The sequence below is a fragment of the Oncorhynchus keta genome, chromosome 25 (genome assembly GCF_023373465.1).
Source record: "Oncorhynchus keta strain PuntledgeMale-10-30-2019 chromosome 25, Oket_V2, whole genome shotgun sequence".
Taxonomy (NCBI): Eukaryota; Metazoa; Chordata; class Actinopteri; order Salmoniformes; family Salmonidae; genus Oncorhynchus; species Oncorhynchus keta.
Window position 1 is genome coordinate 27,479,251 of NC_068445.1, and position 24,827 is coordinate 27,504,077.

The 24,827-nt window shown below is 51.2% G+C and overlaps 1 protein-coding gene across 1 annotated transcript in view; it reads left to right on the forward strand.

Annotated features, from left to right (window-relative positions):
* The window catches only part of LOC118358469 (histone acetyltransferase KAT6A-like), a 48,039-nt gene that overhangs the window by 9,624 nt on the left and 13,588 nt on the right, over positions 1–24,827 (forward strand). Inside the window, 8 exon segments of the mRNA XM_052479043.1 lie at positions 20,426–20,534; positions 20,819–20,934; positions 21,212–21,293; positions 21,687–21,801; positions 22,236–22,582; positions 22,777–22,889; positions 23,824–23,939; positions 24,082–24,223. Of these exon segments, the coding sequence (XP_052335003.1) occupies positions 20,426–20,534; positions 20,819–20,934; positions 21,212–21,293; positions 21,687–21,801; positions 22,236–22,582; positions 22,777–22,889; positions 23,824–23,939; positions 24,082–24,223 (1,140 nt within the window).

Here is a 24,827-nt window from a genome sequence, read left to right on the forward strand (position 1 = left end):
ACACACACGTGGACACACACACACACGTGGACACACACACACACACGTGGACACACACACACACGTAGACACACACACACACACACAGGTGTGGACACACACACACACACACACAGGTGTGGACACACACACACACACAGGTGTGGACACACACACACACACAGGTGTGGACACACACACACACAGGTGTGGACACACACACACACCGAGGTGTGGACACACACACACAGAGGGGTGGACACACACACACACACAGATGGGGTGGACACACACACACACACAGATGGGGTGGACACACACACACACACAGATGGGGTGGACACACACAGATGGGGTGGACACACACACGCACAGAGGGGTGGACACACACACACAGATGGGGTGGACACACACACGCACAGAGGGGTGGACACACACACACACACAGAGGGGTGGACACACACACACACACAGAGGGGTGGACACACACACACACACAGAGGGGTGGACACACACACACACACAGAGGGGTGGACACACACACACACACAGAGGGGTGGACACACACACACACACACACACACACGGACGGACACACACACACACAGAGAGAGAGAGAGGGGTGGACATACACACGGACGGACACAGACACACACACAGAGGGGTGGACACACACACACACACAGAGAGAGGGGTGGACACACACACACACACACACACACACACACACACACACACACACACACACAGGGAGAGGGGTGGGGACACACACACAGGAAGCGGGGTGGGGACACACACACTCTCACACACTCTCACACACAGGGAGAGGGGTAGGTGGACACACACACAGGGAGAGGGGTGGGGACGCACACACACACACAGGGAGAGGGGTGGGGACGCACACACACAGGGAGAGGGGTGGGGACACACACACACACAGGTTGAGGGGTGGGGACGCACACACACACACACAGGGACAGGGGTGGACACACACAAACACAGGGAGAGGGGTGGGGACACACACACACACACACACAACACACAGGGAGAGGGGTGGACACACACACACACACACACACAGGGAGAGGGGTGGACACACACACACACACAGGGAGAGGGGTGGACACACACACACAGGGGGAGGGGTGGACACACACACACACAGGGAGAGGGGTGGACACACACACACACACAGGGAGAGGGGTGGACACACACACACACACAGGGAGAGGGGTGGAGTCACACACACACACAGGGAGAGGGGTGGGATCACACACACACACACACACACACAGAGGGAGAGGGGTGGGGACACACACGGTAGGTGGGAATGGAGGGGGGAGGTGGGGACGCAGGGAGGGAGGTGGGAACGGACTGAAGGGGGAGGGGGGAAGAGGGGGGGAGGTAGGCGGAGGGAGGGAGCCGGTGACTGAGGGAGGGAGGGAGCCGGTGACGGAGGGAGGGAGGGAGGGAGGTAGGCGGGGCGGAGGGAGGGAGGTAGGCGGGGGCGGAGGGAGGGAGGTAGGCGGGGAGGGAGGTAGGCGGGGGCGGAGGGAGGCGGGGGCGGAGGGAGGAGGGAGGGAGGTAGGCGGGGGCGGAGGGAGGCGGGGGCGGAGGGAGGAGGGAGGGAGGTAGGCGGGGGCGGAGGGAGCCGGGTACGGAGTGAGGGAGCCGGGGAGGTGGGGACGGACTGAGGTGGTAGGGACGGACGGACGGAAGGAGGAGGTGGGGACGGACGGGAGGGATGGAGGGAGGAGGTGGACATGGAGGGGGGAGAGCAAGAAGCGTTACAACACTGTGCATATACATAATGACATTTGTAATGTATTTATTCTTTTGGAACTTCTGTGAGTGTAATGTTTACTGTTCATTTTTATTGTTTATTTCACTTTTGTATATTATCTACTTCAGTTGCTTTGGCATTGTTAACATATGTTTCCCATGCCAATAAAGCCCATTGAATTGAGAGGGGGTGAGAGAGAGGGGGAGGGAGGGAGAAGAGGCGTTGGTGCCAGAGGAAGAGGCCTGGCTGATTCATGTCCTGAGAAAGAAGAGGCAGAAGAGCAGACATGCAGGCGACAGAAGACACACCCACACAGTGTAACCCGATAGACATCAGCCGGATGGGAACTAACCTCTCCTAGAGGCAGGACCGCACTCATACTTGCACACTAGCTAACACACATTACATTCAGGAATGCATACACGTATGGCATGCATACGCACCTCTGCATGCACTGTGAACAAACACAAGTGCACGCAAGCTGGCATACTGTACACACTCGTGTACGCAGACAACCATATGCTTGTACGCACCCTTACACTAATGCACTGAATGTACAAAGCCATGACTGACTGACCAGTGAAACCAGGTAATTATTGATGTCACTAAATCCATCTCAATCAGTGTAGATGAAGGGGAGACAGGTTTTTAAGCATTGAGACAGTTGAGACATGGATTGTGTATGTGTGCCATTCAGAGGGTGAATGGGCAAGACCAAAGATTGAACTGCCTTTGAACAGGGTATGGTAGTAGGAGCCAGGCGCACTGGTTGGTGTCAGGAACTGCAACTCTGCTGGGTTTTCCACACAAGTTTCCCATGTGTATCAAGAATGGTTCACCACCAAAAGGACATCCAGCCAACTTGACACAACTGTGGGAAGCATTGGAGTCAACATAGGCCAGCATCCCCGTGGAACGCTTTCAACACCTTGTAGAGTCCATGCCCTGACGAATTGAGGCTGTTCTGAGGGCAACAACGGGGGTGCAACTCAATATTAGGAAGGTTTTCTGAATGTTTTGTACACTGTGTGCAATACACACACTTATCAGCCATGGGATGATATCCAGGTCACCGCAGGGATGACAGGGCTGTAGTGTATAGTGATCTGAAAGATCCTCCTCCTGCTTTCCAGACAGACTCTGTTGTGACTGAGTGAGTAGTACGTTTCAGTTCTGCTCTACTCTTCTCTGCCGTACAAGGGGTTTGTCTTGTGAGGCTTTCAGTTCATACTGCAAGGCTATGTCTCAAATGCTGCCCCTTTCCCTATATACACTGCTCAAAAAAATAAAGGGAACACTAAAAGAACACATCCTAGATCTGAATGAATGAAATATTCTTATTAAATACTTTTTTCTTTACATAGTTGAATGTGCTGAAAACAAAATCACACAAATTATCAATGGAAATCAAATTCATCAACCCATTCAGGTCTGGATTTGTAGTCACACTCAAAATTAAAGTGGAAAACCACACTACAGGCTGATCCAACTTTGATGTAATGTCCTTAAAACAAGTCAAAATGAGGCTCAGTAGTGTGTGTGGCCTATATGTGCCTGTATGACCTCCCTACAACGCCTGGGCATGCTCCTGATGAGGTGGCGGATAGTCTCCTGAGGGATCTCCTCCCAGACCTGGACTAAAGCATCCGCCAACTCCTGGACAGTCTGTGGTGCAACGTGGCGTTGGTGGATGGAGCGAGACATGATGTCCCAGATGTGCTCAAATGGATTCAGGTCTGGGGAACGGGCGGGCCAGTCCATAGCATCAATGCTTTCTTCAGGAACTGCTGACACACTCTAGCCACATGAGGTCTAGCATTGTATTGCATTAGGAGGAACCCAGGGCCAACCGCACCAGCATATGGTCTCACAAGGGGTCTGAGGATCTCATCTCGGTACCCAAGGAGGATCAGGCTACCTCTGGCGAGCACATGGAGGGCTGTGCGGCCCCCCAAAGAAATGCCACCCCACACCATGACTGACCCAAACCGGTCATGCTGGAGGATGTTGCAGGCAGCAGAACGTTCTCCACGGCGTCTCCAGACTGTCACGTCTGTCACATGTGCTCAGTGTGAACCTGCTTTCATCTGTGAAGAGCACAGGGCGCCAGTGGCGAATTTGCCAATCTTGGTGTTCTCTGGCAAATGAAAAACGTCCTGCACGGTGTTGGGCTGTAAGAACAACCCCCACTTGTGGACGTCGGGCCCTCATACCACCCTCATGGAGTCTGTTTCTGACCGTTTGAGCAGACACATGCACATTTGTGGCCTGCTGGAGGTCATTTTGCAGGGCTCTGGCAGTGCTCCTCCTGCTCCTCCTTGCACAAAGGCGGAGGTAGCGGTCCTGCTGCTGGGTTGTTGCCCTCCTACGGCCTCCTCCACATCTCCTGATTTACTGGCCTGTCTCCTGGTAGCGCCTCCATGCTCTGGACACTACGCTGACAGACACAGCAAACCTTCTTGCCACAGCTCGCATTGATGTCCCATCCTGGATGAGCTGCACTACCTGAGCCACTTGTGTGGGTTGTAGACTCCGTCTCATGCTACCACTAGAGTGAAAGCACCGCCAGCATTCAAAAGTGACCAAAACATCAGCCAGGAAGCATAGGAACTGAGTGGTCTTTGGTCCCCACCCGCAGAACCACTCCTTTATTGGGGGTGTCTTGCTAATTGCCTACAATTTCCACCTGTTGTCTATTCCATTTGCACAACAGCATGTGAAATGTATTGTCAATCAGTGTTGCTTCCTAAGTGGACAGTTTGATTTCACAGAAGTGTGATTGATTTGGAGTTACATTGTGTTGTTTAAGTGTTCCCTTTATTTTTTTTGAGCAGTGTATATGACTAGGGCCCTTAGGTCTCTGGTCAAAAGTAGTGCACTATATAGGGAATAGGGTGCCATTTGGGACGCATTCTAAGATTATCTCTGCCAGGTGGTGGGAGCAGCCAGGAGTCACATGCCTGATTTACCTGCTGGTTGTTTGCCATGTAGGCTAACTCACTACTGACCCTCTGGCCCAGATGGCCTCCACTTATAGGGATAATCCACCACCAGAAATAAAATAAGAACATGAAACCCCTGTCACTTGGTGAAAGCCTGTGTTCAGTGGGCAAAATAAAAAACTTTCCCCGTGATTTAACTTCTATGTGGTCCGTCTGTGAAATCCGGAAATTGAGTAGGAACACATCATAGCTACTGTACATGGTTCTTGTCACTGGAGATAGAGGATAACATTTAATAATGCTTTTAAGACAATTACCTACTTCTAGATTGCCAAATCAGCCAATAGATGGTATGGACATACTATCAATATCCTCATGACTAAGTAGAGATTTTGCTTAGATGTGCTCATTCTATACGGAGTACCAAATGATTCAACTCAGTTCCTCTTTCAAGTACCATCTCGCAATGCGGCTTGTGTGTCTGGGAAACGTGGGAACTAGCCATTGTTGCCATAGCAACGTACTCTGTGCAGAGAGGAACTGCAAGCTGAACTTGGTGACACTCTTAAATTGATAGTGCAGTTTGTTTAGGAGATTTCACAGGTAGCTAGCTACTGTACTTCACATGCTGATATTGACTGGTATTATTGTGTGTACCTACATTAGTTGGTAGCAACCTTTGCATTATGGGTTTTGTAGTCCACTTGAGCTTCAACCGAGCTTCAACCAACATGTTCCTAGCAATCTTGTTCTAACGACAAAATGAAACATTTGTTCACCAAAAATATTGTTTTCACATAGTAGTGTTAGAGATGGGGGGGGATCAATACATTTACATATCAGAATATTATTTTTGCCGTTCTATCATAACATTTTGATAATATGCAAAATTATTGCGCTAGTTGGCTGTACTTGCACCAAAACGCCAGTATTTTTCCTCCGTAGCTTGTTCTCCAGGTTAAATATGGAGCCAATTTGTTTTCAGCACTTTCATTTCCTTTTTGTTGTAAGATAATAATGTTAAAAAAAATTAACAATACAAAACACACATACATGGTGCATTCAAAAATTATCCAGACCCCTTGACTTTTTCCACATTTTGTTACATTACAGCCTTATTCTAAAATGGATTTACCTTTTTTCCCCTCATCAATCTATACACAATACCCCATAATGATAAAACTAAAACAGTTCAAAAAAAATCTTTGCACATTTATTCAAAACAAAAAATGTATGTAAATGTGATAAGTATTCAGACCCTTTACTCAGTACTTTGAAGGACATTCAGAAAACTTGTACCGAAGCCACTCCTGCATTGTCTTGGCTGTGTGCTTAGGGTCGTTGTCCTGTTGAAAGGTGAACCTTTGCTCAGTCTGAGGTCCTGAGTGCTTTGGAGCAGGTTTTCATCAAGCATCTCTCTGTACTTCGTTCATTGTTCATCTTTCCTTCGATCCTGACTAGTCTCCCAGTCCCTGAAAAACATCCACACAGCATGATGCTGCCACCACCATGCTTCACCGTAGCGATGGTGCCAGGTTTCCTCCACATATGACGCTTGGCATTCAGGCCAAAGAGTTCAATCTTGGTTTCATCAGACCAAAGAATCTTGTTTGTCATGGTCAGAGTCCTTTAGATGCCTTTTTGGCAAACTCCAAGCTGGCTGTCATGTGCCTTTTACTGAGGAGTGGCTACCGTGGCTACCATAAAGGGCTGATTGGTGGAGTGCTGCAAAGATGGTTCTCCTTCTGAAAGGTTCTCCCTTCTCCACAGAGGAACTCTGGAGCTCTGTCAGTGACCAACGTGTTCTTGGTCATCCATCAATGATGGAGGTCACTGTGTTGTTGGAGACCTTCAATGGCACCGGTCCCCAGATCTGTGCCTCGACACAATCCTGTCTCTGAGCTCTACGGACAATTCCTTCGACTTCGTGGCATTGGTTTTTGCTCTGACATGCACTGTCAACTGTGGGACCTTACATAGACAGGTGTGTGTCTTTCCAAATCACGTCCAATCAATTGAGTTTACCACCGATGGAATCCAATCAAGTTGTGGAAACATCTCAGGGATGAACAATGAAAGCAGGATGCACCTGACCTCAATTTAGAGTCTCATAGCAAAGGGTCTGAATACTTATGTAAATAAGTTATTTCTGTGTTGTTGTTTTTCCATAAATTTGCAAACATTTCTAAACCTGTTTTTGCTTTGTCGTCATGAGGTATTGTGTGTAGATTGAGGATAAAAAAAATAAAACACTTTAGAATAAGGCAAATAAGTAGCAAAATGTGGAAAAGGGGAATGGGTCTGAATACTTTCTGAATGCACTGTACAAAAGACATCACACAAACATCAGCTACATCACACCTTCCCAGACCCACATGCTCACACCCCCATCTCCAGTGCCTGCATCACTGCGCCACATGGCCTCAAACTGCACCATTTTGTTTCTCTCCATTGCCCACGCACTTTCAACATTTAGATAATAAAGCATTTACATTTTCCATTGTGTTAACAAGAAAAGTGTCTCACTGCACCCTCATATGACGTCTTGAAATATGCAGACAGATGGATTAAAATAACATTTACATTGTAATACTTCTGACAGCCAACTTTAACTCGGCCCAGCACTTTTATTTCCATGACTGATCAAAACTCATTTTCTCATGGCATTCTTGGCCTTCTGCAGCAAATATATGGTGAGCAATATGTTTGGAACATCGCATCTCAATAAAATATAGTATCGGAAGCGCAATACATATAGAATGGTGAGAATCGCAATACGTATTGTATCGGCACCTAAGTATTGTGATAATATCGTATCGTGAGGTCCCTGGAAATTCCCAGCCCTAATTAGTATTATTTAACACTGTTAATCATAGGAATTAGTGGTTTGAGGTGGATTATCCTTTTAAGACAGTGATCCCTCTGAGTTAGTTGAGTAAACAGGCTCATTCGTAGTGGTGTTCATTTGTTGTTTGGAGCCATTGCATGGTGAACTCTGGATGTACTGCAACTAAAGCATCTTCCTTGCTGGCTGGGAGTGATTTGAATGTTTCTCTTTGGCATTCAGGCAACCTCCAGACCAGACAGCTCTGTTCCTCTTATGCTGCTATTTGCAGTATTAAAGTAGCTGCCTCACCATGTCTCTGCCATAGAGCCTCTGTCAGCCTCATGTCCTCTAGCTTATCCCACTGTGTGTTTGTGTGTGTGTGACTGGTGGGGTGTGACGCTCACGCTTCCCTCTTCTCACTCTCTCTCTCCCTCTCACTCAGGCAAAGGCTCATCAGTGCCATATTGCCTTCATGATTGCTAGTGGTTGTAATTTAGAATGGGAGCGGTGGGTGAGGGGAGAGATGGAAGGGGAGGGGGGAAAAAGCAAAACAAATGGATAAGCACCGGCTTTGACCCCATGGCAGGGGAGATTTGTGTACTCAACACTGAATGACTGTGTCACACAGCTCCATTCAAACATTATTGCAGACCCACTCTCTCCCCCTAATAGGGGGTCACTACCGGGCCATATTGGGGGAGGCAAGGGGGGTGTGGAGTCAGTCAAGGGTCACAGATGTATAGATAGCAAACCTCATTGCTTTTCCTGAGATGAGCCACCCAGAGCCAGCTGTAGTTATGAGCCTAGTGGGCCATTAGGAGGCTATGGGACGGGGATAGGATGGGAATTGTTATGGCGTCGGGGAGGGAGGTGAGGTGAAGAGCGATCGTGGCCCTGTGCTTGCCCTTTTCACAGCAGCTGGACCCGGGTGAAGCAAAGTTCTCCTCACTGATATTGCTGTTTCAGGGGAGGGACGTGTGAAAATATAAGCAACTGATTGGATTGGGGTGACCGTGTAGTGTTCTCACTGACCTGATTAATTCTGTTCAGTGTGCTAGCAGGTTGGTTGTCTGCCTATGAATGAGTTGTAGGCCTAATTGGAGCCTAATTGTGTTTTTATCTCAGTCACTTTCAAACCGTAATGGCATACGCATGTACCGCTCTCCCTGTGTAGGCTAATTACTGAAACGTCTCACATGGATATTAGCTCCCCCTTTTAGCTAACATTACAACCCTCTAGTGTTTGTATCTGATAAGTAAAGCCTTAGCGCAACACAGGACATAAATACAACATACCAGTAAACAAGGATTATGTGCCTTGGGTCAGTGTGGTCTCCCCCATCGCTGCATCGTCAGTGTGGTCTCCCTCACCGCTGCATCGCCAGTGTGGTCTCACCCACCGCTGCATCGTCAGTGTGGTCTCCCCCATCGCTGCATCGTCAGTGCGGTGGTCCTTCTGTAGCTCAGTTGGTAGAGCATGGCGCTTGTAACGCCAGGGTAGTGGGTTCGATCCCCGGGACCACCCATACGTAGAATGTATGCACACATGACTGTAAGTCGCTTTGGATAAAAGCGTCTGCTAAATGGCATATATATCGTCAGTGTGGTCTCCCCCATCGCTGCATCGCCAATGCGGTCTCCCCCACCGCTGCATCGCCAGTGCGGTGTCCCCCACCGCTGCATCGCCAGTGCGGTGTCCCCCACCGCTGCATCGCCAGTGCGGTCTCCCCCACCGCTGCATCGTCAGTGCCGTCTCCCCCACCGCTGCATCGCCAGTGCGGTCTCCCCCACCGCTGCATCGCCAGTGCGGTCTCCCCCACCGCTGCATCGCCAGTGCGGTCTCCCCCACCGCTGCATCGTCAGTGCCGTCTCCCCCACCGCTGCATCGCCAGTGCGGTCTCCCCCACCGCTGCATCGCCAGTGCCGTCTCCCCCACCGCTGCATCGCCAGTGCCGTCTCCCCCACCGCTGCATCGCCAGTGCGGTCTCCCCCACCGCTGCATGCGTCTCCCCCACCGCTGCATCGTCTGCCGTCTCCCCACCGCTGCATCGCCAGTGCGGTCTCCCCCACCGCTGCATCGTCAGTGCGGTCTCCCCCACCGCTGCATGCGCCAGTGCATCGTCAGTGCTCCCCCCACCGCTGCATCGCCAGTGCCGCCAGTGCCGTCTCCCCACCGCTGCATCGTCAGTGCCGTCTCCCCCCACCGCTGCATCGTCAGTGCCGTCTCCCCCACCGCTGCATCGTCAGTGCCGTCTCCCCCACCGCTGCATCGTCAGTGCCGTCTCCCCCACCGCTGCATCGTCAGTGCCGTCTCCCCCACCGCTGCATCGCCAGTGCGGTCTCCCCCACCGCTGCATCGTCAGTGCGGTCTCCCCCACCGCTGCATCGCCAGTGCGGTCTCCCCCACCGCTGCATCGTCAGTGCCGTCTCCCCCACCGCTGCATCGCCAGTGCGGTCTCCCCCACCGCTGCATCGTCAGTGCGGTCTCCCCCACCGCTGCATCGCCAGTGCGGTCTCCCCCACCGCTGCATCGTCAGTGCCGTCTCCCCCCACCGCTGCATCGCCAGTGCGGTCTCCCCCACCGCTGCATCGTCAGTGCCGTCTCCCCCACCGCTGCATCGCCAGTGCCGTCTCCCCCACCGCTGCATCGCCAGTGCGGTCTCCCCCACCGCTGCATCGCCAGTGCCGTCTCCCCCACCGCTGCATCGTCAGTGCCGTCTCCCCCACCGCTGCATCGTCAGTGCCGTCTCCCCCACCGCTGCATCGCCAGTGCGGTCTCCCCCACCGCTGCATCGCCAGTGCGGTCTCCCCCACCGCTGCATCGCCAGTGCCGTCTCCCCCCGCTGCACCGCTGCATCGCCAGTGCATCGCCAGTCTCCCCCCACCGCTGCATCGTCAGTGCGGTCTCCCCCACCGCTGCATCGCCAGTGCGGTCTCCCCCACCGCTGCATCGCCAGTGCGGTCTCCCCCACCGCTGCATCGTCAGTGCCGTCTCCCCCACCGCTGCATCGTCAGTGCGGTCTCCCCCACCGCTGCATCGTCAGTGCGGTCTCCCCCACCGCTGCATCGTCAGTGCGGTCTCCCCCACCGCTGCATCGTCAGTGCCGTCTCCCCCCACCGCTGCATCGTCACCGCTGCATCGTCTCCCCACCGCTGCATCGTCAGTGCCGTCTCCCCCACCGCTGCATCGTCAGTGCCGTCTCCCCCCCCACCGCTGCATCGTCAGTGCCGTCTCCCCCACCGCTGCATCGCAGTGCCGTCTCCCCCCACCGCTGCATCGCCAGTGCCGTCTCCCCCACCGCTGCATCGCCAGTGCCGTCTCCCCCGCTGCATGCGCCCCACCGCTGCATCGCCAGTGCCACCGCTGCGGTCTCCCCCATCGCTGCATCGCCAGTGCGGTCTCCCCCACCGCTGCATCGCCATCGGTCAGTGCGGTCTCCCCCCACCGCTGCATCGTCAGTGCCGTCTCCCCCAACGCTGCATCGCCAGTGCGGTCTCCCCCACCGCTGCATCGTCAGTGCGGTCTCCCCCAACGCTGCATCGTCAGTGCCGTCTCCCCCACCGCTGCATCGCCAGTGCGGTCTCCCCCCACCGCTGCATCGCCAGTGCGGTCTCCCCACCGCTGCATCGTCAGTGCGGTCTCCCCCACCGCTGCATCGCCAGTGCCGTCTCCCCCACCGCTGCATCGTCAGTGCCGTCTCCCCCGCTGCATCGTCAGCTGCATCTGCATCGCCAGTGCGGTCTCCCCCCCCCACCGCTGCATCGCCAGTGCGGTCTCCCCCCACCGCTGCATCGCCAGTGCGGTCTCCCCCACCGCTGCATCGTCAGTGCGGTCTCCCCCCACCGCTGCATCGTCAGTGCGGTCTCCCCACCGCTGCATCGTCAGTGCGGTCTCCCCCACCGCTGCATCGTCAGTGCGGTCTCCCCCACCGCTGCATCGTCAGTGCCGTCTCCCCCACCGCTGCATCGTCAGTGCCGCTGCATCCAGTGCCGTCTCCCCACCGCTGCATCGTCAGTGCCGTCTCCCCCACCGCTGCATCGTCAGTGCCGTCTCCCCCACCGCTGCATCGTCAGTGCCGTCTCCCCCACCGCTGCATCGTCAGTGCGGTCTCCCCCACCGCTGCATCGTCAGTGCCGTCTCCCCCACCGCTGCATCGTCAGTGCCGTCTCCCCCCACCGCTGCATCGTCAGTGCCCCCCCACCGCTGCATCGTCAGTGCGGTCTCCCCCACCGCTGCATCGCCAGTGCGGTCTCCCCACCGCTGCATCGCCAGTGCGGTCTCCCCATCACCGCTGCATCGCCAGTGCCGTCTCCCCCACCGCTGCATCGTCAGTGCGGTCTCCCCCACCGCTGCATCGTCAGTGCGGTCTCCCCCCACCGCTGCATCGTCAGTGCGGTCTCCCCACCGCTGCATCGTCAGTGCCGTCTCCCCCACCGCTGCATCGTCAGTGCGGTCTCCCCATCGTCAGTGCGGTCTCCCCCACCGCTGCATCGCCAGTGCGGTCTCCCCCACCGCTGCATCGTCAGTGCCGTCTCCCCCACCGCTGCATCGCCAGTGCCGTCTCCCCCACCGCTGCATCGTCAGTGCCGTCTCCCCCACCGCTGCATCGTCAGTGCCGTCTCCCCCACCGCTGCATCGTCAGTGCCGTCTCCCCCACCGCTGCATCGTCAGTGCCGTCTCCCCCACCGCTGCATCGCCAGTGCCGTCTCCCCCACCGCTGCATCGTCAGTGCGGTCTCCCCCACCGCTGCATCGTCAGTGCCGTCTCCCCACCGCTGCATCGCCAGTGCCGTCTCCCCCACCGCTGCATCGTCAGTGCGGTCTCCCCCACCGCTGCATCGTCAGTGCCGTCTCCCCCATCGCTGCATCGTCAGTGCCGTCTCCCCCATCGCTGCAGTGTCTCTATGTGTAGAGAGGCGCTGGCCAGGTCAGAGAGGTGTCTGGACTGAGAAGTGAGACATTTCTCTCAGTAGTCGACAGTGGACACCACTGGGGTCCAGAAAGAGGTCCATATCCCAGAGCCATGATGACAATGTCTTTAAAGCCCGTTGAGTATCAGGTTTGCAATAGAGAGGGCAGATATTTGTTGGCAGTCTGCTAAGCCAATGGATCAAGTAGGGTTTAGGAAAGTATTGATGGACAATACAGGGCTGATTTATTTGTTAGTAGACTAAACCATATTATGGCGCGGTGTGGAGTCTGGGGAAAGTGCAGGTTGATTTGCATTGGAGACAGCTATTGTTTACATTTAACCCAATGCATTACCTGGAGTCCTTAGATAGGAGACATCATTTGAATTTACTTCTACTCTGTGCTCAAAGGCCATGTCCATTGACCTATACTTCTCTCAGGTTATGGATGTATTTAGCCTATGCTTGGCCTTTAAATAGGGATGTATTATGAGCAGGTTGTTAGTGTTGGTGTGTCACTAATGAAATCTAACAGAGCTCATATTTCACTGGCCAGGTGTTCCCACTTGCCCTAGTGACACCAGAGGTGTATGAGTCACAGACACAGACAGCATCTGGGCAGTAGGCTGGTGGACTGCCATTATCAGGCTGACTGGGGTTAAAGTGGCTGCGGCACGAGAGAGTGATGAGAATGCTTGTTGGCGTAGAATGACTGCGGGGCTATGTAGAACTAGAACCCAGCAAATAGGGCCAATGTGTTCTCCATCTGGGAAGTCTTTAGCTGGCACACACACGGCCAACTCGTACCTTTTTGATACAGTGATTACTGATTTAGCCTTTTACCTCATTAACCTCCCTACTGTATGGTGCTTCACTGCTTCTAACCGCTAGACCGGCAGGAAGCATGTCTATTTAAACCAAAATCCCAACGCGTGTAATAAGGTCATTTAGTTAATGCTATTATACAAATAGACTTTCAGTCAGTAATACAGTGATTCAGGATATGTGGTCCATTGGCCCATGCAGGAGTCAATCCCACTACTTGGGTGTTCCTAACACCATTCTCCACTCAACCATTTGAGCCATCGGAAGATGCATAGCTAGCTATGTTAAGTCATCCACTCCATATTCCTGCTATGCCTGGAGGTTGTGTGTTTCGTGTGTGTGTTCCTCGTCACGAGAGTGTGCGAGTGGCCGAGCATGTGCTGCGGAGCGACTGGCCTGTAACAGTGATCAATGAGGTTATGGTGAGGGGCTGAGTCTGTATTGGGGAAGGGAGGAGGGGCAGCTCAGCGCTGCCTGGTGGTTGGATGGTGAAATAGGTTTCACATGTTAATGAGAACCTTAACTTGACATGAGACAAGGACAACAGGGCATCTTTTCTATCTCCCTCTCTCTCTTTCTCTCATCCTATTTCCTCCCTCCCTACATCCTTATCCTTTCGTCCTCTTCATTGTTCTCTCTCTCATTATCTCCTCCTTTGTCCTCTCCCTTTCACTTGTTCCTTCTCTATTACACCCAATGCAAATGGCCAAGGAGAAACCAGGCCACTCTCACAGTGCATCTCTCAGCTAGGGTATTGTACACCAACGATTCTCAACTGGTGGGTCTCGACCCACATTTAGATCGCAGGAGATTTTGAATGGGTCGCGATGTATCTTGTAAACGACTAAAACCAGGTAGAAAGTATGTAGCAATGATAAATCATCGATTTATTTTAAATATTTAATGGAGTTAAGCAATTTTTCTTCAATCACAGTATCTGCAATATAGAGTTATTAGCAGTGCTATTTAGAGGATTTTGTGGTCTCACACCAGTGAGCTTAACCTTCTGCATCAAGAATATGGGTAAATTGAAATTATTGACAGTGAAAAAGGTGGGACTATTGTTCCCTTGTTATATAATTGGTACATTTACTATCAATACAGCATTAAACAGTAAAACACATTTTTTAAAAGTTACTGTTTTCCAGATTGCATTTTGCCAACCAAAATCGTATTGTGAATATTGGATTGTGACTGAGACAACCTGATTCAATTTGAGTCCTGAGGCAAAACCAGTTGAGATCCACTGTTGTACACTACGGACATCTGCTACCGTAGCATGAGCCAGTGTATCTTTCGTAATGAGACAGCTAATGTGGATATTCTAGGCCTATACTATAGATCCTTATTAACTAGGCTCTGTCTTTGCTCAAGTGTTGGCCTTAGTAAGACAGAGGGCTAGATGTCAGGACAGAGTAGGGGTAGGGGTACTTCTACCTGTCTGGGTATAAAGGGCTTGAGCCCTCACTCTAACCTGAAGGATGCTTATCTAGACTCTGTCTGTAGTTGTTCAAGCATGTAGAGATTACTCTGCTGTTGCATTGACATGGTGAGATGAGTTCTAGGCGTGTCTGTGTTGTGACTAACGTTTCCTGCCTGCTGAAATAATCTCTTATTTAGTGTGTACATAGTAGCATACAGGTCAACAACACTGTTGTGGGAATTCTGGACTTGAATGTCACCTTCTGCCAACCATGTGACTGACTTACCAGTCTGTAAGTTTATGGCTAATAAAGTAGAAGACTATATCTTGAGGGAAATATATTGCTAACCTTACAGAAGGTTAGGGCTGTAGGTAGCCTAGCAGTTAGAGCAATGGGCCAGTAAGCGAAAGATCGTTGGGTCGAATACCTGAGCCGACAAGGTGAAAAATCTGTGTATGTTCCCTAGAGCAGAGCACTTCACCCTAATTTGCTCCAGGGGTGCTGGACTACTATAAAAACAACCCTGTAAAACAACACATTTCACTGTACCTATCTGGTATATGTGATAATAGCATTTTGGGGGTGCTTTTAAAAAAGAAAGCATGCCTCCGTGAGGAATTTCCCGCAAATGTACACCATTTGTCCCACACATATTGTCTTGGAAAACGATTGATTTATTCTTTAGTGTCAGTAATTGAGTCATATCACCAATGAAACCCGATGGCTGTGCTCTGCATGCGCTAGCTGCTCGAGCGTGGAGAGAGCGAGTGAGCACACACAGGGCAACCTCCACTGGGAGGGAAGGGGTTAACTGGCAGGAATGATTGAGGTGTTGGTCTCTGGGAGACTGCACAAAGGACTGCTGCCATATTTTCCCTCCTTTCTCTTTTCTACATTTTTTTTCTCTCTCCTCGCTCTTTTTTGCTTTCTCTCTCTGTTCTCAATGTGAGGTGTCCCTGCATGCAAGCGGGAGCCTGAGTCAGAGGGAAATGAACCCAATAAATCAAGCTCTTCGGTCTTTTCTCCTCCTCTCCCCTGCTTGGACCTGCTTTTCCATCCCTGCGTGGAGCTATGTGCAGTCAGCCAGGAATGTCTTTGCCCCTGCCCTCAGCCTTATCCTACCCAGCAGGGTTTCCATCAGGAAAATTTGGCGACATTTGATAAATTTAGAGGACATACATATGTATTAGGGCGTTCATCCACGGTGCTCAAAATGACATTTCCATTATTGTAGTTCATCTTAAAAGAATAGAAAGTTGTAATAAAGTAAAGTTGAATGATGTTCTTATACCAACATGACAGGTTTTACTGAAGTCTTCATTCCTCCTATAAATTATACCTTAATATCATTTAAAAGCAGAAAGAAACATTTAACCCAGAACAAGTTGCCTACACAAGAATAAAACACAGCTTCAAAATATACATTTTGTATAGTATAATTTTCTAACGACCTGACCTATAAAATGTATGAACATTTTAATTAAGAAAACACCAATGTTTTCAAATATAATTGAGGCATCTCTAATTTAATTTAGCCTAGGCATGAACATTTGAATTAGGCGTAATAACAAAACATGGCTGTCTAGGAACACCAGAGTCGGGCCGTCCCACTTCCCATTCCCGCTGCGATTCAGCACCACAGCAGTGGAAAGAGGCTGCTCTAGGCGGCCACAAAATGAAGAAATTATAAAACTGATGTTGGACAATCAAATTCAATATGTAAATAAACTATTCGTTAAGGCTGGTTCATTGAGAGAAAGCTTATTATTCCAACTGTCCTGTGAAACGAGGCCTGTGCCACGCATTCATGAAAGCTCTTTTTACAGTTCTACTGGATGATGTCGTGTGATATACATGGGTTATTGATAACTAAAGTTGGAGCACATTGACTTCTTCCATCAATGATTGAAACGCATTATTTTGTGATGGAATTTTTTTTTTGCAGACATTTTGGCTGGCAACAATTGTATTTATTTTTTGGGCCCGGCGTACAGAAAGCCCCCGCCCCAGCATCCAGCCCTTTCCGCCAGCTCTATAGCCTGACCACAGTCCAGGCTTCCTACCTCCCAGCCCCCTGGGCTTTAGTCATCAGCCTAACCTCCACCACTGACTACTCCCCTGGGCTTTAGTCATCAGCCTCCCTCCACCACTGACTACTCCCCTGGGCTTTAGTCATCAGCCTCCCTCCACCACTGACTACTCCCCTGGGCTTTAGTCATCAGCCTCCCTCCACCACTGACTACTCCCCTGGGCTTTAGTCATCAGCCTCCCTCCACCACTGACTACTCCCCTGGGCTTTAGTCATCAGCCTCCCTCCACCACTGACTACTCCCCTGGGCTTTAGTCATCAGCCTCCCTCCACCACTGACTACTCCCCTGGGCTTTAGTCATCAGCCTAACCTCCACCACTGACTACTCCCCTGGGCTTTAGTCATCAGCCTTCCTCCACCACTGACTACTCCCCTGGGCTTTAGTCATCAGCCTCCCTCCACCACTGACTACTCCCCTGGGCTTTAGTCATCAGCCTCCCTCCACCACTGACTACTCCCCTGGGCTTTAGTCATCAGCCTCTCTCCACCACTGACTACTCCCCTGGGCTTTAGTCATCAGCCTCTCTCCAACACTGACTACTCCCCTGGGCTTTAGGTATCAGCCTCTCTCCACCACTGACTACTCCCCTGGGCTTTAGTCATCAGCCTCTCTCCACCACTGACTACTCCCCTGGGCTTTAGTCATCAGCCTCTCTCCACCACTGACTACTCCCCTGGGCTTTAGTCATCAGCCTCTCTCCACCACTGACTACTCCCCTGTGCTTTAGTCATCAGCCTCTCTCCACCACTGACTACTCCCCTGGGCTTTAGTCATCAGCCTCTCTCCACCACTGACTACTCCCCTGGGCTTTAGTCATCAGCCTCTCTCCACCACTGACTACTCCCCTGGGCTTTAGTCATCAGCCTCTCTCCACCACTGACTACTCCCCTGGGCTTTGGTCATCAGCCTCTCTCCACCACTGACTACTCCCTGGGCTTTAGTCATCAGCCTCTCTCCACCACTGACTACTCCCCTGGGCTTTAGTCATCAGCCTCTCTCCACCACTGACTACTCCCCTGGGCTTTAGTCATCAGCCTCTCTCCACCACTGACTACTCCCCTGGGCTTTAGTCATCAGCCTCTCTCCACCACTGACTACTCCCCTGGGCTTTAGTCATCAGCCTCTCTCCACCACTGACTACTCCCCTGGGCTTTAGTCATCAGCCTCTCTCCACCACTGACTACTCCCCTGGGCTTTAGTCATCAGCCTCTCTCCACCACTGACTACTCCCCTGGGCTTTAGTCATCAGCCTCTCTCCACCACTGACTACTCCCCTGGGCTTTAGTCATCAGCCTCCCTCCACCACTGACTACTCCCCTGGGCTTTAGTCATCAGCCTCCCTCCACCACTGACTACTCCCCTGGGCTTTAGTCATCAGCCTCTCTCCACCACTGACTACTCCCCTGGGCTTTAGTCATCAGCCTCTCTCCACCACTGACTACTCCCCTGGGCTTTAGTCATCAGCCTCTCTCCACCACTGACTACTCCCCTGGGCTTTCGTCATCAGCCTCCCTCCACCACTGACTACTTACTCCCTGGGCTTTAGTCATCAGCCTCCCTCCACCACTGACTACTCCCCTGGGCTTTAGTCATCAGCCTCTCTCCAACACTGACTACTCCCCTGGGCTTTAGTCATCAGCCTCTCTCCACCACTGACTACTCCCCTGGGCTTTAGTCATCAGCCTCTCTCCACCACTGACTACTCCCCTGGGCTTTAGTCATCAGCCTCTCTCCACCACTGACTACTCCCCTGGGCTTTCGTCATCAGCCTCCCTCCACCACTGACTACTCCCCTGGGCTTTAGTCATCAGCCTCCCTCCACCACTGACTACTCCCCTGGGCTTTAGTCATCAGCCTCTCTCCAACACTGACTACTCCCCTGGGCTTTAGGTATCAGCCTCTCTCCACCACTGACTACTCCCCTGGGCTTTAGTCATCAGCCTCCCTCCACCACTGACTACTCCCCTGGGCTTTAGTATATCAGCCTCCCTCCACCACTGACTACTCCCCTGGGCTTTAGTCATCAGCCTCCCTCCACCACTGACTACTCCCCTGGGCTTTAGTCATCAGCCTCCCTCCACCACTGACTACTCCCCTGGGCTTTAGTCATCAGCCTCCCTCCACCACTGACTACTCCCCTGGGCTTTAGTCATCAGCCTCCCTCCACCACTGACTACTCCCCTGGGCTTTAGTCATCAGCCTCCCTCCACCACTGACTACTCCCCTGGGCTTTAGTCATCAGCCTCCCTCCACCACTGACTACTCCCCTGGGCTTTAGTATATCAGCCTCCCTCCACCACTGACTACTCCCCTGGGCTTTATTCATCAGCCTCCCTCCACCACTGACTACTCCCCTGGGCTTTAGTCATCAGCCTCCCTCCACCACTGACTACTCCCCTGGGCTTTAGTCATCAGCCTCCCTCCACCACTGACTACTCCCCTGGGCTCCAAGGCTCCAGGGACATTTAAGGAGAACCATCACATCCCTCCTCCTGTTTGTATCCCCTCTGTGTGTGCAGGGAAGACAATTGTGTGTGACTCACTCTGTGTAGCTGCCCTGTGTCTGTTATGACTGTGTGAGGATACATGTGTGTGTGTCTCTCAGTTTCAAGGGTCCTGGGTGGCTCTCCTCTTCTCATGCTGAATGATTTATGGCGTCCCAGAAGCACATGTTACAGTATAAGCAACAAAACAGAACATGGCCTTTAGTGGCCTCAGACTTGAGGCTGGGACGATACCAGGATCACTATATTGTTTTCCAAGGCAAAAATGAAATCACGAAGCAGATGTAACTCTTTCGGCATTTTAAAAACCTGCTGTATATAAAATGTTGTTTGCTACAGCTTGGAAAATAAATAAATGTGACTCTTGATAACAACATAATGATGTTTCCAGCATCAGGGCTGTTCTCCTGAAGAAGTTGAATCCGCTTGTTGTTTTGTTTCCTTGCCACAATACTAATAGGTATCCCGGCCTTACTCACACTGTACAGCGCAGCGCTGCTCTGGAAATGAAATAGGAATGTTGTGCAGCCATTCAAGCCGAGTCAAGGGAGGGACGGTTCATTCAGGTCATGCGACATGTTCTAGTATCAGATCAGGTCTGATCAAGCAGTCAGTTAGGAGCAGAACCAAGACCTCTGGGTACTGTAGAAACTATTATCTCTGGGCCCATATGTTGTAGTTGGACTGCTGATCTAAGATCATGTGTCCATTCATTATAATCGAAAAGGCAAAACTCATCCTAGATCCTCACTCTTACTCTGAGACACTTTGTGAATAATATGGGCCTTGATCTTCTGTAGTATAGGCAGGCTTTCATTATCATCATCATCGCCTTTAATGGTCATCTGTTAGATCACAACATCCTCACCAGGGAAGAGTCTGCTGCCTCTGCCATTCACTTAATCTCACTGACAAATTAACTGTATTCATTTCCTGTCTGATTGAACTTTAACTGCTGTCTCTGTGGCTGGTTCAAACCTTCTCCTCACAGCAGGCTCATTGACAGTGATCTGAATGTGGACACAACGATGCGCTGTTGTTTTACCCCTCTGTCTGGTACAATGTAACTGTTAATAAGTGACTCTCCCTCTGTCTGTGTGTGTGTGTCTCTCTCTGCCCCCCTTTCTCTCCATCTCTCAGCCTGTGGCAGAGCCCATCCCTATCTGCAGCTTCTGCCTGGGCACTACGGAGTCGAACCGAGACAAGAAGCCAGAGGAGCTCATCTCCTGTGCAGACTGTGGCAACAGCGGTGAGTCGCACTGTGGCAGCACGGTTTCTATACACTGAGACATCAAGGCAGCACTGCCTGCTACTTCTGCCTGCACCTTGTTCTATTGGATTTGTCTTAACTTTAGTTAAACCTATAATTTCACAGGTTTGTTCTCGTAGATGTCTGAATTTGGTAGTTTGTTGTCATGGTTGATTTTGGCTCTATAGGGCCTTTTGAGTGTAATTTTTTTCTATTGTGAGGTGGTGGTGTCCTGTAGTTGTCAGGATAGTGAGTGTGTGGCTCTGTTGAACTGTGTCCCCTAGGCCACCCGTCCTGTCTAAAGTTCTCACCAGAGCTCACTGTGCGAGTCAAAGCTCTGTGGTGGCAGTGCATCGAATGCAAGACTTGCAGCAACTGTCAAGATCAAGGCAAAAACGCAGTGAGTGTTTGTGTCCGTGTGTCGCTGTGTCAGCCAGTGTGTCTGCCTGTACTTCAGCACAATACGTAGGAATCAGATCTGTTGTTTTTCAACAAACAGAACTATTTTAGACAACTGCTGCAGATGGTTCTCTCTCTCCTCAGACCTGCCAAGTACAGTACAGTTCTGGTTGGAGGGAAATATGCAAATGGTGGAAATGTCAACTATGTAAACATGACGGCAGGGAGTGACCAAATTTTTACTGTGTATGTGTGTGTGTGTGTGTGCGTGCGTTTAGGAGAACATGTTGTTCTGTGACTCCTGTGACCGGGGGTTCCACATGGAGTGCTGTGACCCCCCACTGATGCGGATGCCAAAAGGTAACCCCCCCTCTCCACTAATTCTTCTCCTACCCCTGACCCTCCTAATGTACCTAATAAAACCCACTTAAACATGCGCTGTCCCTGGAAATTCCTACCTCTGTGCAGTAAATGGATCCACTGTACATCTAAACGACTATGGCCATGAGATAATTGGGAACAAATGACAAAGCTCAGAAGGACCACAAACCAAGACTGTACCTCTTTCCACCAGTGTAATGACATGGATCTTTATTGTGGTTTTAATGCTGCTGGTACTGTGTAGTGATGTCAGTGTATGGTGGTAGTACTGAAGAAGAGGTTTCAGGCCAGCTAAGCTAATACACTCCTGATCTCTTCTGATCGGATCTTTTCTTGCCGGATCTCTTCTGATCTGTTCTGCTCTCCCACCAGGCATGTGGATCTGTCAGATCTGTCAGCCCAGGAAAAAGGGAAGAAAGCTCTTGCATGAAAAGGCAGCACAAATCAAACGGCGCTACAACGCACCACTGGGACGACCCAAGAACAGGTTGGTAACGACATGAAGAGAGCAGCACCGTCTGGGAGCCAGCAGTACGACACGGTGCTAGACCTGTAAAACACAGCGGGTCGCTTCAGATCAGCCCCACTAGAGTTTCATTGGCCAGTCAGACTGTTTTTAATGACTGCCTATTAGTCTAAGAGCTGAGTTTCATGCCATAAATGAAGCTTCTTTGGAGCCTTGAATCTAGCGATATGACACTCGCTGATCAACCAAATGGAGTTGTTTAATGTGGGAGTGGGAACCTAGCCGTACTCTTTTATTGACAATACTTGATCATTGGAAACACAGCCAAAACATTTTTGACTGTCTTCTGTTGCTCTTGTTGCTATGTAAATGTATTCCAAATGACCAGGCCTTAGTCTATATAGGGTGTTGCTATTAGCTGGTGGGTGTCTGAATAGTCCTGTCTCCCATTGCAGACCGGGCAGGCCATTCAAGAAGCTGCAAGGGCCGGGTGGGCGTGGCAGGCGGAAGGGGGGGCGTCGCTCGCAGGGCTCCTCCTCCCCACACTCGTCGTCTAGCTCGTCCTGCGAGGGTTACCCTGGCGACGACCGGCTGCTGTTCTCCCTACGAGAGGACTCGTCGGAGCAGGGAGGCCTTCGCTTTAACAAGAAGACCAAGGGCCTGATTGACGCACTCACAAAGTTCTTCACACCCTCGCCCGACGGACGCAAGGCTCAGCACGAGGTGGACTACTCCCAGCAATACCGCATCCGCAAGAAGGCCATACGCAAGGAAGAGGGGGACGACAGGACAGGTGAGGAGGGTATGCTGAATAATGCATTGAATACTGAGGGTGAATGAGGGGTTGTAGTGGCTGTATTTGTATCAGTCCAGTGTCCACAAAGTTGTCAGTTTTAGCACTTTGTGTGTCAGTCAGAACCTTAAAACATGAATATACTGTCCCCTTTCTGTAAGTGTCCCACAGACTTACTGTCCCCCTCTGTCTGTCCTTCACAGACAATCAGGACAGTAGTGACTGGCGTGAGGATGAGGACAAGCTACCAGGAAATGAGAACCTGACAGAGAAAGACGTGGAACTCTTCAGACACATCCAGGAGCTGGCGCTACAGGTAACCACAAAGACGGAGACAAAGAAAGTGTTTTTGTGTGTGTGTGTGTGTGTGTGTGTGTGTGTGTGTGTGTGTGTGTGTGTGTGTGGGAGAGAGGGGGCACTGTGGTTCAGTGCATTGTCAGGGCAGAGCGGATCTATCTATTCGTTGTGATCCCTCACTGGCACAGACAGATCAGAGCTTCAGATCACTGCCGTACATCACAGGAGAAACGCTTTGTCCCAACGCAGCGTTTGATTCTTGTCTTAGGAGAATAGGAAAGGCTGGTGAAAAGTAGGTGCAAGCTCAGCGTTATTTCAACTTCGTATTTTATAATTGATGGTTTCCTGTTGTGGTTTGTTTACAATTACATTGTAGACTAGACCCATTGTGAACCTGTTTGTGTTCCTCTGAGAGTGGATCCTCTCTCACATCAGTCAGTGAAAAAGATTCAAAGCAGACCTGACTCTGTAGGCAGGGTCGACTGGCCTTTGTGTGTGTGTGTGTGTTTTTGTTTGGGAGTATGTGATTACCAGCGCGTGTCTGCAGAACCCAGTGGCAGATGCTTGGAGTTTCCACTCAAGACAGACCAGAGAGCTAATAATAATTATGTAAGCAGGCATCAGGGTGCCAGCTGCACAGGAGCCGGAGTGGGTGTGCCTGTTTGTTTTACTGTGCCTGTGTGGGTGTGCCTTGGCGTGTGTATATGTCTTTCTGTCACTGTGTGTTTGAGTGCCGGTGCGTGCCAGGCCCTAGTGTGTGTGTCGGGCATACCGTGCTGGGTTAGGCAGGGGCAGTCAGAGGCCCAGTAATCCCTGGTGTGTAATCTCGGTCTGATCCATGTTCTTTTCTTAATCCCCTGTTGGAAAACCTGGCCTTCACTTGATACTGGAGCTCCAAACCTGAACCCCCCTTCTCTGCTCTCGTTTTCTCTCTCTTTCTCTTGCCTATGCAGAAAGTGGGGGTGACCGGCCCTCCAGATCCTCAAATGCGTTGCCCGTCTGTCATCGAGTTTGGCAAGTTTGAGATCCAGACTTGGTATTCCTCTCCGTATCCGCAAGAGTTCAGCAGGTAAACGAGCACAAACATTTCACATGCTCCACTCTGAGTCAGTCCACTGTTAGTTTGTGTTCGTATAATTGATGTTAATGACTTAAAGTCAGTTTTTGCTCTTGTCTGGTCCTCATCCATTTCCCTCCATCTCCTGTCCCAGACTGCCTAAGCTCTACCTGTGTGAGTTCTGCCTGCGTTACGTGAAGAGTCGCAGCATCCTCTTCCAGCACATGAGGAAGTGTGCCTGGTTCCACCCTCCAGCCAATGAGATCTACAGGAAGGATGGTGTCTCCGTGTTCGAGGTGAGACAGACTGAGAGACAGAGGAATACAGACAGAGAAAGAGATAGAAGCAGATGGAGGCCACCTCCCTGCCACAAGCCACACCGCTCCTGCCACATCCTGTGCTCAGTGTCACAAAGACTCTCTGTGGACTGAAGGTTGAGAATTGAGAACTCTACATACTGCTTTTACACAGGCAGCCCAATTGTGATATTTTTTTCACAAATTTGACTTTTGACCAATCAGATCGGCACTGAAAAAGAGCTGATGTAAAAACATCTGATGTGATTGGTCAAAGACCAATTAGTGGAAAAGAGATCAGAAATGGGCTGCCTGTGTAAACGCAGCCTAATTGAGGGGCAGTCCGTCTGTCTGGTAGGATGGCGTCTGCAGCTCTGGTTTCATTGCCTCTGTAGCCCGTCCCGTCCTGGCTCGTCCCCTACTGACTCATCCTCACTCAGCAGCAGAGTAGAATAGCTGGGATGTCAGGCTATGTGCCAGGGAGCCCCTCTCCTCCTCTCTCTCTCCCAGTCAGGGACACCAGAGATGCCATGGCTCACATCATTGTCATTACTGTCTGAGACTAGTCCCCTCCTCCCATATCCCACGTGTGTCTGTCTCATAG